Source organism: Callospermophilus lateralis, chromosome 1, assembly GCF_048772815.1.
Source record: "Callospermophilus lateralis isolate mCalLat2 chromosome 1, mCalLat2.hap1, whole genome shotgun sequence".
Lineage (NCBI taxonomy): Eukaryota > Metazoa > Chordata > Mammalia > Rodentia > Sciuridae > Callospermophilus > Callospermophilus lateralis.
The window spans coordinates 26784719-26799257 of NC_135305.1; the positions used below are offsets into that span (position 1 = coordinate 26784719).

At 35.3% G+C, this 14539-nt stretch overlaps 1 protein-coding gene across 1 annotated transcript in view; it reads left to right on the forward strand.

Annotated features, from left to right (window-relative positions):
• The first annotated feature begins 4221 nt into the window (after window positions 1-4221).
• Znf804b (zinc finger protein 804B) overlaps window positions 4222-14539 on the forward strand; it is a 470782-nt gene continuing 460464 nt past the window's right edge. The window contains exon 1 of the mRNA XM_076860873.2: window positions 4222-4329. Within this exon, the coding sequence (XP_076716988.2) occupies window positions 4222-4329 (108 nt within the window). The remainder of the gene's footprint in view (window positions 4330-14539) is intronic.

Sequence of the window (14539 nt, forward strand, 5' to 3'; positions counted from 1 at the left end):
AAATATAATTTTAAAAAGAGCATGGGATGTGGTTCAGTGGGTTAAGCACCCTTGGGTTCAACCCCAGTAACAACATTTAAAAAAAAAATCTTAAAAAATAACAAATAGGAGAAATAGAAAAAAATGCTTATTTGAAGTTTAAGAGGATATGTGGAAATTTTGTACTTTCTGCTCCAAATTTTCATAAATCTAAAACTGCTCTCAAAAATAAAGTCCATTGATTTCCTTGGGAAAAAAAAAAAAAAAACGTTTTCAAATCCTAGATAGCTTCCTTAGCTTGCGCAATTGGGAAAGTGTCTCTAAATTAGCAATTTTTACGTTTGATCTGAAGGACAAGAAGATGCTTCCCTTGTGAGGTATGTATAGGAACACTTAATAGAAGAAAAGTGGAACGAAGACTCTTCGATGAAAGCAAATAATGTGTTACAGAAACACCATGAGTACTAGGGGAAAGAGCGGCAGGCAGGCAGAAGGCAGGCGGGGACCAGATCAAACAAGACTTTTTAAAAAATTAAAATACATTTTGGATTTTATACTGGATGTGATATGAAGTTATTAGGTGGCTTAATAGGGAAGTACTAGAATATGATCTATGGGTTTAAGAATATCACTCTGGCTTTTGGATACAGAGAATACATGTACATATATATGGGGGTAACAATGGAATGAGGGACACCAGTGAGGAGAATATTTCAGTGTTTCAAAAAGAGGTAATGATGAACTCAGGTGGGGGTATTGGATATGGAGATATTGGGTGTACCTGAGTTACATTGATAAAGGTAATACAGGGGGATTTCATATGATGTCAATCATCTAAATACATGGAAATGTCAATTTGGTTGCAGACTGAAGTCTATGCCCTTTGCTGTTCAGATCCCTTTCCAAGGAATGAAAACTCATCAGATCAAACATTGCTTTAAATAAATGGGCCTGATAAAATTGTACATGATTTTTCAACACATTTGTTGTAACTGAGTTTGACCCATGTCTAAAACTCACTCAGTAGAGCAAATTTTACATTGTTTTACAATCATTTAATTTTCTCTGAAAAAATTTTAATTACTTCATTCCTTTAGTAAAGAGAAATTCATACAACTGAGTAACTTGGTGTCTGTAGCAACTATAAATATACTTAACTTCATACTATTTGAGTTTGGCAAATAGCATATTAAGTATAGGACAGCAATGATGGGGAATTATTGAATAGGAAAATAGCACATTGATAGATATCAATCACAATCTGGAGAGAAAAAGAAGGGGGTTGTTTTATTTTTTGTTTTTAAAACAGTTCTTAAAATTGGCCAAGTATAACAAATGTGCCAATTTTTGCCTCAATATTTTAAGATGAAGGGCAAAAAAAATTTAAAAGCAAAGAAAAAATCAGCCATAACTGACTTAAAATATGGCAAATTAACAAAATACATATCAAAATTTCCCAGAAAGAAAGAACTAAAAAATTTAACAATTTTTAAGAAATTTAGCAAAATTACTATGGTCTTTGGCTTATTTCTATAAAAAGAGAATACTTTGTTTTCTCTGGGAAAAACTCAAATATACATAGAATAATGTTCTAATAAGCAAGAATGTCTGGGTAGCTAATACTTTGAATAGAAAGAAATAGAATAGAATGGTATAGCTGAATTTTATACTGCTTGGTTACTTACTAGTCCTTTTACTTTAGAAAAATGACTGTTTCTTAAAAATAATTAGTCATTACTAGGAGATATACTTGCTTATGAATAAGGCATTGTATCTTTGGAAAGTTATTTTCCTAAAGAGTTACATTTATCTTTCTAATCCATTCTAGGGTACTTATACCTAGTTCCTCAATGCCATGTTACTTAGTTTTACCAAAAATAAAATAATTGTAGATTGAGTCATGCTATCTCCTAAAATTTCAGTTCATTCATTTTATTTCTTAGGGTAAAGTTTTCATGTACTTTAATAGTTTCCCTAGGGGCAGATACATTTTTCCTCCTTTGGAAAGAATATATTGAATGTGTATACATGAGGAAAGTTACTTGCTCCCAGCTTCATGAAACATTTTACAGCTCTAAGTTGAATTAACACTGCATCTTTAAACCATGCCATTGCTGTGATTTTCAACACATCAATAGGAAGGAGACAGATGATGTGTTGCATCTATTGTCACTGCTTTATAAATTTATATTTTTTTCAAAATTTCTTAACAAGATGGTTAAAACATAAACAACTTCCACAAGGTTTACATTGCACTAACTCTTTCAGTCATTTTCAATTAGAAGGTTTTGCAAGGAAATGACATTTTCCCCTTATTTATTACCTTGTATTCCTGGAAGCTTTCTAAACACCTTAATAAGATTATCTAAAACCTTTCAAATCAGAAATACACCTATGTGCTTCTTAATAAAAAAGACATTAAGGCATTGTACTAATGTAAACAAAAAGTGAAGATTTTATTGAATAGTTACAAAGTTATAGTTGGATATTTTCTTAAGAGCTTTATGAATTACCTAAATAATAAAAATTAAATTACTAGTTTTTTTTTTTTTTTAATGCTTCTGTTGTGTATGATAAGTCCTCAATGTCAACCAAAAAGTGAATAGATCATTGTGGGGGACTGGAGAGTTAGAGAAAACTTGGGAAAAAACTGGGAGCCAGCATTAGCAGAGCTGTGACCTTTCAATTAATGGAACAAAATAGGGAAAGGAGATGACCCTTCTGCTTATCCCCAGCTCAGAGCGGAGGAGGTGGGGCAGAAAGGGACTGCAGAACTTCCTTAGGCCAGCTGAGGGGTGGAGGAGGGGGCACACTGATTCCAGAGCCTGGAAGGGCTTCCCTCTCTTGGTAGAGCACAATTTTGCACTGGTCTTTTATTTTCAGTGCAGCTCGCTCCCTGGTGGTTTAATTTACAGTAAACGAAATCACGTCTGTTGAAGATCACTTTTAAGAGGGTGGTTGTTGGGGGTTGTGAAAACAGAGGTCTTATACCGACCCAAAATATCTCGCCTCTTTATGATTACAGGAAGGCTTGTGAGTTTTATAACTCAAGGTAGGTGCATAGATATGCAGATACACCTATTCATATTTGATTTCCATATGGTATGTAAGTTTTCCTCCTAAAACTTACTTCCTGCTCCATGCATTACCTGCCATAGAACATCTAACAGGTCTGCCCTGCTTGGGGTTGAACAGCTCATCCCTACCGCCGGCTGGGGAGCTGTTGCTTCTGCCAACGCGGCTTCAGCCGGCCGCTGGAGAAACGCTGAAGGTGAGCAGGCAGCGAAAGAGTAAAGAAAACGCTCTCTTGGCTGCCCGTCTCCTCCGCCAAGGCCCTCCCATTCATCCTAGGTGCCCGCCCCCAAACACGGTAGAAAGTTGGCTCAGAGTCAGAGCAGAGGGACCGGGGTCTAGGGAGGCTGATTCCAGGAGGCGGAGCAGCGGGTCGCACAGCCCCGAAAGCCTCCCGCGGCCGCCGCGGCAGCTGTCGCCTCCTCGCCTCGCCGCCCGGAGTATCAGGAGCCTCCCGGGTGGCCAGAGCCCACGGCTCCCAGCCGCGGCGCTCACTGCCCCTGCTCAGAAGTCGTCGCGTCCCCAACACTCTGTCCTCGTCCCAGACAGCCCATCGCTTCCTTCGTCCTCTCCCGGCCACTGCAGAGGGGGCCAGTGCTCTGGCGCTTCCCAGGACTCCCCGCCACTCTCCTGGCACCGGCTGCTGCTGCCGAATTCCTGGCGCCGCGTCCCACAGCCCAGTCTGGGGATTGCCCCGGCCAGAAGATGGGGACCCGCGCCTGAGCACCCCAGGGGCGTGCACTAGGTGCGAAGGCAGGGGGCGGGGGGCGGAGTCCTAATTTCCTGGGGGACCCAGACCCAGGAAGTTGTCTTTTGTGTGTGTGTGTGTGTGTGTGTGTGTGTGCGCGCGCGCACATACACACAGATATCTGGCCCGCGATTGAGCAGCCACCTCGTCAGAGCAGCATGTGGACTGGCTCGCCGGGTCCCCTAAGTGTTGTGTGGCTGCCACTGCCGCCACCGACGCCTCAGTCTCAGCAGCCGCTGCTGGCAGCAGAAACCCAGCGCCGCGTGAGGAGCAGGAACGCGCGGGCGCTGCGTCCCAAGCTTGCTGCTGGCCAATTCTTCTCGGGAGGTGGCAGTCACTGCTGCTGGTGAGAAACCAGCCCACATTCCCACGCTGGTCATCTGGAGAGGAGTTGAGACTGTGCACCTCTCGCCTGGACCCACATGGCTTGTTACCTGGTCATCAGTTCCAGACATCTCAGCAATGGGCACTACCGGGGCATTAAAGGAGTCTTCAGAGGGCCCCTCTGCAAGAATGGATCCCCCTCACCGGTAATATGCGCGCGTGTACACACACACACACACACACACACACACGCTACACACGTTAAAATCAACATCAAGTAAAAAAAAAAAGATATTGAGAGATACTGTCCTGATACAATGAGTGGGTGAGGAATTTCTAAGACAGGAGCCTTGCCTACAGGTATACTATGTCTGTTTATACAATTTATTGACAAATACACAGAGGAGCGTGTGTTTACATGGGATTTTCGAACCGTTATTAGGATCTGTAGTGCTATGGATGCAAATATTTACTGAATGCAGTTAACTGCAAGGCTGTGAAGGTGCTGTCAACTTAGGAATCTGTGGATTTGGGAAGTGTAGAAAGTTTGAGTGGCACTTTATAATGTGCATTTGTGAAGTCGTTAGTTGAAATTAATAATGCTGCTGCTACTTTATAAGATAATAAACTCTTTAAAGATTTTGCCTCAGCTCATTGACAAAAGAAAAGGTGTTGGTTGTTAAATTTGATTAAATCTAATGTTTATGTAGGTTCTTTAGGGGGGAAGCAAAAGAGTTCCTTTGTGGGAATCCAAATCGGATTTTGTTTGTTATATATAAATATATCAACATTCAATTTAACTGACTTCTTTTTAGCTTAGTAAACTATCCAATCTATTTACTGTATGAATTATTCAACTACTTTTTATAAAACATTTGCATCAGAATCTAAGACTTAAATGTATTCTCAATTCATCCTTGATACTATAAACTACTATTTTAAGGATTCACATGTGTTTCAAGAAAAAAAATGGTTTGGACTATGAATAAGTAAGTATCCAAACTTAATGAGTAACTTTGAGCCTAATGTAAAGGGAAAAAAGAAACAATATTTTAGTCTGTATGATATAAAGAGGAAAAGCTTAATTTGCCTATTTGCCTGATTTTTACTATGTTTGGTACTTTCCATGGCAGTTTAATGCTCATTGGTATGAACTATTCAAAACTGCATTATATTATAAAAAAATATTTCATTAAGCTCTCTGTAAGATTTGCATGATAAGTTTAAAAACAAAAGGTATAAGTACTCAAAGATATCACTAGGATTCCTTATGACAAACTCATTGCTTTTATGTTCTGTAAAAAGTATTTTTTACACTCCTCCCCCATTCTAAATGGTACTGAGTCAGAAGGGTTTCATGGAAAATACTGTTTATATTAGCACTTACAATTAAAATCACAGGGTTAGAAGGGACTTGGGAAGTTCCAGCTGAATAAGGCCTATATCCAATCCTTCTGAGCAGCAAGCAGATCTGTTATCTTTCCTGTTTTTACAGATTCCCAAAATTGGAGTTTCTGCAGTTTCGGCAAACCACTTCAATGTTTACGAACCCACAGTATCAGGAAAATCTTCCTTATAGCAGACTTAAATCCTTCAAATTCCTGCTTAAGCTCATTTTGTCTTGTAAATCTAGAATCTTCCCATTTTCTCATCAGTATTATTTTCCAATGCCTTCATAATCTCTGTGGCTGTCTCCACACCTCTCCCTGAGGTTATAGAAATCTGAACTGGATAATAGTATGTTGTAGTGTATATGTCTTAATGATCTCAGGATAAAGTGAGAGAAATGTCATAGTTTCTACACTGTTTAGTTCTAGTTAAACTTATTGGAGTATGGTGTTAATCTTCCCAAATCTCTACAATTTACAGAGGAAATTTCTGTCACTTGATGAAAAAGAGCACTCCCTTCTTCCCTCCCTCCCTCCCTCTGGTCACTAATCTCCCAGAAGCTTGATTGACTCCATTGAGGCTGGGTCTGTGAATGTGGATGTGCTGGATGACCAGGGCATACCAAGCATCCTATTTTTATTTACTACTGGGCTAGTTTTTACTACCATACTAATTCTTTCCTTCGTTATTTGGGCTCTATGCCTTTACTCACTGAATGGTTCTCTTCGATATTTATACATCTGAGTGTACTGAAATTTCATATGGATCATTGAAAGATCCCTGAATTAGCTTGTATATGTGCTTCCTAAACCCAAATTGATTTACTTTGTCTTCTTTTAGACTTTACTAAGACATGTGCATGGCTTTCAAGGTTTGAATATTTGCTTACATGACCTGGGCCATATTATGAACTGATGTTCATTCATTCTCTGAAATTGGTAGGTTGCTGAGATGAGTCTTCCAACAAACTGAGATTCTTTCCCCATTACATAATACTTAGTCATTTTTCCTAGGTTAAAATAGGTCACCACAAAAGGGACCCTAGACCTTGGCACATTTGAATAACTTCCTGGTCTCTCAATGAGGGTGTTTTGGCCTCTTTTATTACTGAATTGCAAAGTGTGAAAGTAAAAAACAAATATATATATATATATATATATATATATATATATATATATATATATATATATCAGGTTACATTTAGATATATGTCTCATTCAGATTGACATAAATTTGTTGATATCCCCCCTAAGTGTAAACATTAAGCTCACAGGTCATTCTTAAAAAAAACATAGCTATTCTGACAATACCTTTTCAAATTTAGAGCAGAATGATCTAAAATTGTCCTCTACCTCAATGACTTTAATTATGTCCATTACTGAGACTCCATTTATCTAGAACTATAGATTGGGGTATTATGAGTTGATTTAACTTTCACAAAGTTCCCTGTTACTTTAATTTTTGAGTCTTTTTTCTTTGAATGCAAGTGTCTCTACTTTCTATTTTATTTACATTTTTCTGTTTTGATAGAGCTGTTTAAAAGTAGTACCTGTTATTAATATTCAATAAAATACAATTATTGAACAAGACCATATTATATTCTGTTATAGATAGGACAAAGGCCACAACTTCTCTTTGACATAATAAGCATTCCTTGTTTATAGTTATTATATAAATATACCTGCATAGTGTGGATTAGACATTTTACTGTCTTATAGATATATGTCTTCAGTTTCATATTTAAAGTGTTTTATTATATAAATCTGTTATGGTCAAATCACATGTCTATAAAATCTGTGATATTAAACTAAAAGTAGAAAGGAGAATAAATGTATTTGTATATATTTTATTTCAAATAATTTCATTTAGAAAACATATTGGATTCTTATATGAAATTCTTTTAATAAACAGTTGATAGGTTACTTCTGAAGATAAAAAATTTATTCCTAAAGAATATTCATAGATAAGTAACCTGGAAATCATAGAGTGAAATTCACTTCTATCTTCAAAATGAAAACATGGAAATATCTTATCACTGTATCTCTGTTATTTTTAGAGACTGTGTATAAAAATAACATATTGTGTCTCCATCCTAATTAGAATGTGAATAATTGATTTGAAATAGTTTATGTTGCTCTAACTCCGGAGACTGATTAAGGAAAATGAAAGAAAAATAAGGGAGTATTTCATAACAATTAATGGTAAAAATTAACTTTTGAAAAATAAATGTGTATCCATAAATGAAAGAAGTTCTAGAAAAGATGAATCTTCTTGAAGGTGTACCCACCCAGAGAACTTCTTAAATGAGAAAAGGAGCACAATGATAATCCTGTTTGTTTTTCTAGAGAAGTAGTAATCAATTGTGTATATTTTCATTATGCTTAATAAGTAAGTACATGTTAAACACATTAAAAATGTTCTCATGCTGATTCAGTTTTTGTGAGCCAAAGACAGTTATGAAGACATGCCCTCCTGTAGAGAAGGCACCTGCTTCCTCCTCCTGAATTCATGAATTCACAATACTGCTTTTGCATCAAAACTTTCAGATATTTTCAATAGCAACTCAGTTATAATTCTAACACATATATTTATGTTAAGTATCATATTAAGAAAACTTCTCTTTTCTCATTGGCTTTTTCAATCCTTTCTTCTCTCCCCTGACTAACCAATTTCAGAAACTTGTAGTTAGCATATATCCTACTGAGAAAGTGTCACCTTTCTAGGGCTTAAATATTTACTTACTTCCATGATAAAAATAATTAAATGAGTATTTGAATGCTCTAATTTGTGATTTTATTAGATTATATGATATTTACTTCGAAGTTAAAATTTGATGGATCATATCCCTTGATTTGTTTCTTTAGATATTAAATAAGATATATAACATGGTTTTAACTGAATGACACTCTGTTAAAGTATCACATGTTGGTATCTTACTACAATTTTATCATAAAATGCACATTATCCCTAAATGAACTTTGATTTAAAAAATCAAATTAGATTTAGTTATATATTATTTTTATACAAATACAGATAGACTTGTATAAAGGATAAAAATAAAACAAAACAAAAATGAAGATAACCTATTTTAAGCTGCTTCTCTATAATCTGGGAATGCAATAAATATAAAATATGTTGGCATCATTTGTCAGTTAAATTGGCATGGATTTGACATAGAACTTAGCTATTTATAGTTTTTAAAACTGACATATTTATTGTATAATATATATATGCACTAAAATACACATTATTTATATTTTAAGTATTAACAGGGCTTGAAATGTCAGTAGGTTTAAGGCTGAATTGGGATCAAGGAGCAAGAAGAGTAGCATATATGTCAAATAACTCTATTAAATGCTTTTAAGTGGGAAGTTGGCTTGCTCAAAGTATACATCATCATAGTAAATCGTTAGTATATATGTATATATTTTGAAGAAACTAATTTGAATACAAAATTTTAAATGCTATTTTGCTTGAAAATATCTTTGTAACACATTATAACAAATATAGTTAAAGTGATCCCTAAGTTAGATAGTCTTCTTGTACTGGAAGAATTTACTGAACTTGAATTCCTAGAAAGATGAATTACTGCTTAAGACAACATTATGAGTTGTAACTAAGACATTTTTTGCTAATTGAAATCAAAACATTTTAAAAGAATATTACTTATATTTAAAATGGAAAAAAGGAATTTTTAATTTGTTTTTTTAAAATATTCTCACTAATGATTTTTAATTTTCCAGAGATGGAACCCCAAAAATGTGTTTTGAACTAAATTCATCTTTTATTCAAATTTGAAATAAAAATCTAAATATACTTCTGAAGAACTGTTGATGTATATTTTTTTTCCCACAGAAATATAATCTATATAGTGAATTCTTTTTCTTTTTTCTTTTTTTTCTTCTCTTGGGCTGATAGGAAGCCCAGAGGCAAATCTGGGGCTTAGCAAAGCAATAGGGATTGATGTGGACCTTCAAAGCAACATGATATCCACACTTCATCTTCTATTCCCAGTGTAGCTCTTATTTTAATTTTATATCCCATGTCTCTCATTTTTTGAAAATTATATTTTGTTGTTTTAATGGGTAAAGTTTCTTTCAAATGACTTATGTCTGTTGTCAAAGCAAGTCAAACTATAAATAAATAATAAAATATGGAATGCCCAGATATGGGATGCCACTCAGGATTTTGTACTAGACAGCTTTGGGAATGATTCATGGAGAGTATTCATTCTGTTCATTTCTAGCAAGCATAATTAGGGCTGCCAATTTTTGGCTTTGACAATTGGCAAATTCCTTTTGGCAAATTTATTTTACTCTTCTGTGGGTGTATGAGGCAGAATATAGTTTATTTTGAAACAGATTCTGCCAATTTTATTTTTCTAACCAATATTCTACCTCCTTATTAAATCTTCCTAACAATCCTTATTCCTTTCACTCAAATGATTGTCAATTTTTTCAATATCTTTTTCTTTGGTTTGCAAATAACTCTTGACCTAATACTTTTAAATATAAATGCACTATCTCCTTGAAATTTTGAGAACCATCCTCTTCTGTCTGTTCCCCGACTCAGCCATGCATGTTTCTTCTCCGTTTATCATGGACACATAACATTCATCTATAGCTCAGAATATAGAGTCAACCCCCTTTTCATCCAGAATGTACCTACCAGTAAAGTTCCATAGCCCTTCTTCCCACAGCTACTTAGCACTTCACTTGTCCTAAATACTTCGTCAGCATCAGGCAAGCAGTAATTTCCCAGCTCTTCCATTCACACGTCCTTTCCAGATGTCCATTTTGTTATAAATAATGATATTGCCCAGTGTCTTTCTTAGCATGCAGTGGCTATATGCATTTTCTTTTTGTGAATGAAACAAATGTCATGTTCTAAACAGAAAATAACCATGGGGACTCTTTTGAATGATGAAAAAGAGGGAGTCTCCCCTATGTCTAATACTCCCTGTTGATTTGTTTCACCTGAATGTGAAGTAAAGAGACGTGAAACAGGCCATAATAATTACATTTGTATATCTAAAAATATTCAAAATCCCTGGGTGATATTTAAGCATCTTCATGATTCAGTTTCCACTCACATCTTCATCTTTCACTCTACTTGTTCTTTTATACAATGCTATGCTCTGGTTATAGTGAACTATTCAAAACACTTAACTATGACATGTGATTACAGACCTTTACGCTATCGTATATGTTGTTTCTCAATCCCAAATCCTTTTTTCCCTTTATTTTGTTTGGCCATGTCTTACAGTCTTAATTAAGAAGTTCAGCATGGTCAAGTACTTGTCTTACATGCTGCCATCATCACCCTTTGCTTACCTTGTCACTGAGCTGAGTTGTTTGTGGTTTCCATTTTACCAAAGAATGGGAAATTCTGGTAGTATGTCTCTGTCACCCTTATGTCCTCAAGGCCGAACATAGCCTCTGGTTTATGATACTTGATCAACCAGTATTTGTGGAATAAATGAACAGATTCATGAATAAATGAACAATGTTGGATAAAACAGTATTAGATTTTCTATCACTCAGGATACTGCCAGGGACATGTTTGTCACAACAGTCTAGCTGATATGGGGCATACTGGAAATTTTCACCTAGTCATTGATCTTTTTATGTTATGATTTTATAGCTGCTTGGATATAATCATACAATGAGTAGTACCTCCTACAATTTCACTGCAAAAAAACCCCAAAAAAATCGGGATAGCATTTTAGTTTTCCTACGTATTCATTTTGAAGTTACTAAAATTTAAGAAAATTTATAGAAAATATTTAGGGATTAAGAACATTAACTTATGAACTCCCTTTTTTACCCCAAGTACAGATTGCAGAATCACATGGGTTACACATCCACATTTTTACATAATACCATAATAGTAACTGTTGTATTCTGCTACCTTTCCTCACTTGAAGCTAATGTATGCTAATGTATGAAATATGATATGTCAAGAGCTTTGTAGGGTTTTGAACAACCAATAAAAAAAATATTTTTATACCTACTTTCAAAAATAAATTAATTTAAAAAAAAAAAAGAGAGAGAAAGGAGGGGTTTTCCTATTCACTGCAATGTAAAATCCTGTCTGAATTTTCAGTCTGCACTCTGAAATTCGAACCCCAAACCAACACCAACTTTAGGTGAATTTCCAGCCTGTTGGCCTTTGCTGGTTCTCTCTCTCTCTCTCTCTCTCTCTCTCTCTTGATTTTGTTTCTCTAGAGAACTCTCACTACTACCCAGGGTCATAGTCATAATAATACACATTTTCAATACTGTATATTGTGTGATTTTATTTAAGCTTCACTAAAACCCTGTAAAATAGGCATTGTTTATTATTATTCCTACTTACCTTACAATGTGAAAAGCAAGGTCCAAAGAGGTCAAGCAATTTAGCCAATATCACACAGCTGGCCAGTCATGGAGCCTGTACCCCAAACTGAGTGTGTCTGATGCTGGAGCATCACACAAAAATTTGAGCATCCCTAAACTTGGGACCTGAATTAGAAATGGTTCTTGTCTGAGGGGCTCGGGAGGTGTGACTAGAAATATTTGTTATTTATAGGGTAGAGGTTGATAAGACATAATATAAATCTTATGGAATTTCAGAGGTGAGAAAGACTAATTCTGGCTCCCGTGGGTCATGTGAAGCTTAGCGGATAATCAATTCAATCTGAGCTTTGTAGAGTGAAAGGGACTTGGACACATGGAGCCAGGAGAACAGTCATTCTAGTTCAGCATTCTCAAGTAGAAATATATGAGCTATGTCTAAGAGCCACATACGGAATTTTAAAATATCTACTGTGGAATTAAGGAAATTCCTTGAAAGAAAAGAGGTGAAATTAAATTGGATAATATGCTTTATTCTGCCCAATACATCAGAAACATTATCATTTTCACATGTAAGCCACATAAAATTATTGTACTATATCTTCAGAATCTTATATTACATTGCAATTCAGCCTGCAATCAATATAAAAATTAGATATGAAAAAAAAAGAACATTAACTTACATAAATGTTGATTTTTTAGTAGTATGTTAAATACATAGGTATCTTTCTCTTCACTGTTGATATTATTTTGTTATTTCTTTTGACCAATGATAGAATAGCAGTTTTACAAGAGAGTCAAAAAGAAGGCTATGGCCGGGTGCAGTGGTGCATGCCTGTAATCCCAGTGGCTCTGGAGGCTGAGGCAGGAGGATTGTAAATTCAAAGCCAGCCTCAGCAAAAGCAAGGTGCTCAGTAAGACCCTGTCTCTAAATAAAATACAAGACAGAAATGGGGATGTGGCTTAGTGATGAGTGTCCTGTGTTCAATCCCTGGCATCCCACCCACACAAAAATGAAGGCTATGTAGTTAAACTGCCTAAATTTAAATTCTAATTATTCTATTAGAAATCTTATGACTTCTTTTAGCTAATTCTAAATTTCTAATTCTTCACAGGGCCGAAAGGTGATTGCTAATATTGCCTTTCAAGTCCAGTACTTGGCATTCATTGAGTGTTCAGTAAATATTAGAATCCCTTTATTATTCATGTTGTATGTGTTTGTGTGTACTCACACACATCTGATATTGCATTGGGGAAAAATTTTTGAGTCTTACAAAAATTCAATTGAAATAATTTTCTTTCTCTTAATTAATATAATGATGTTGATAGAAAACAAATAGCTTTCAATACAAATTTAATTGTGGTAAGTATTTTCCTTTGATTCCATTAGAAGAAATTATTTTTCTATAGAAATTTTTCCTAGGTATAATAATTCAGTATACAAACTTTTCCACAGATGGAATAAGTTGTTACTGTTTTTATGCTAATGTTTCTCACTGTAATATTTACCAAGATCATTTGATCAATTGCTTTGAGTATAATTTAACATTTCCTATTAATCCAAATTGCAAAGTGTAACCCTTTTAGAACATCTTTTGCATAAGGCCACAAGATATGGCAGATTGGCTATAAACGGATGAAATTTGTTCTTGAGTTGGGATATTTTTCATTGTTACATATTTAATAGCTTTTGTGAAATAAAGTACAGATTAGGAATTTGATAATTCCCTTGATATTTAGGAATTTGTGAATGAGTAGTGAGTGTGTAATAAGGAGTAAAAATAGTGATACTCACAGTTTTTTCTTTTTTGTTGAAAGACAGACTGTAATTACAAGCCAGTGGCCACTGTAACCCTTGAGAAGGTATAATCCTAGTGTAGCCACAGGGTGGTCATTACATAACTATCATGTGCCTGTAAAGGCACAAACCTTCTACCAAGATTTTGTTAGCACTTTTCCTTTCTTGGATTAGTCAGGATGTGACCACTGTTCATATGAGAAGCTTGGATTTTTTTAAACAATAATTTTTTATGTAGACTATTCAGACTTCTGGAGTATATATAAAGAGAGAGAGGTAGAAATACCCTCAGAAGAAGGATCAGGTTTATAGCATGGTCAGTTTCTTAATACAAGTGAACTTTTGTTATATTGTTAATAGATATTTTATTTCTTTTCTATATTTATACAGTCTAAACATTGAAAAGGGCCTTAGCAATCTAATTTAGCCTCTTCTACATATTTATAATATTTTTCTTTGGAATGCAAAATAATGGACTCCCAAATTATTCACATTCTAATCCCTCAAACCTCTAAATCCGGGATATTACATGGAAAAAGGGACTTTGCAGATATGATTTTATAGAGGATGCTGAGAAGATTACCCTGGCTTATGCAGATGGTCTCAGTATTGCTCATAAGATAGGGGCAGGAGTTTCAGAGTCAGAGATTTGAAGATGCTAAGCTGCTGGCATTGAAGTTAGAGGAAGGGGCCATAAGCCAACAATGCAGGCCCCTGCTTGAAACTGGAAAAGAGAAGTAAATGGATTCACTCAAAGAACCTCCAGGACAATTGCAGCCTTATAACTCTTGATTTTAGCTCAGTGAGGCTCCTGACTAAAAGGACTGAAAGATAGTAGGTTTGTGTTGTTTTAAGCCAGTAAGTCTGAGATAATTTGTTAGAGCAACAATAGGT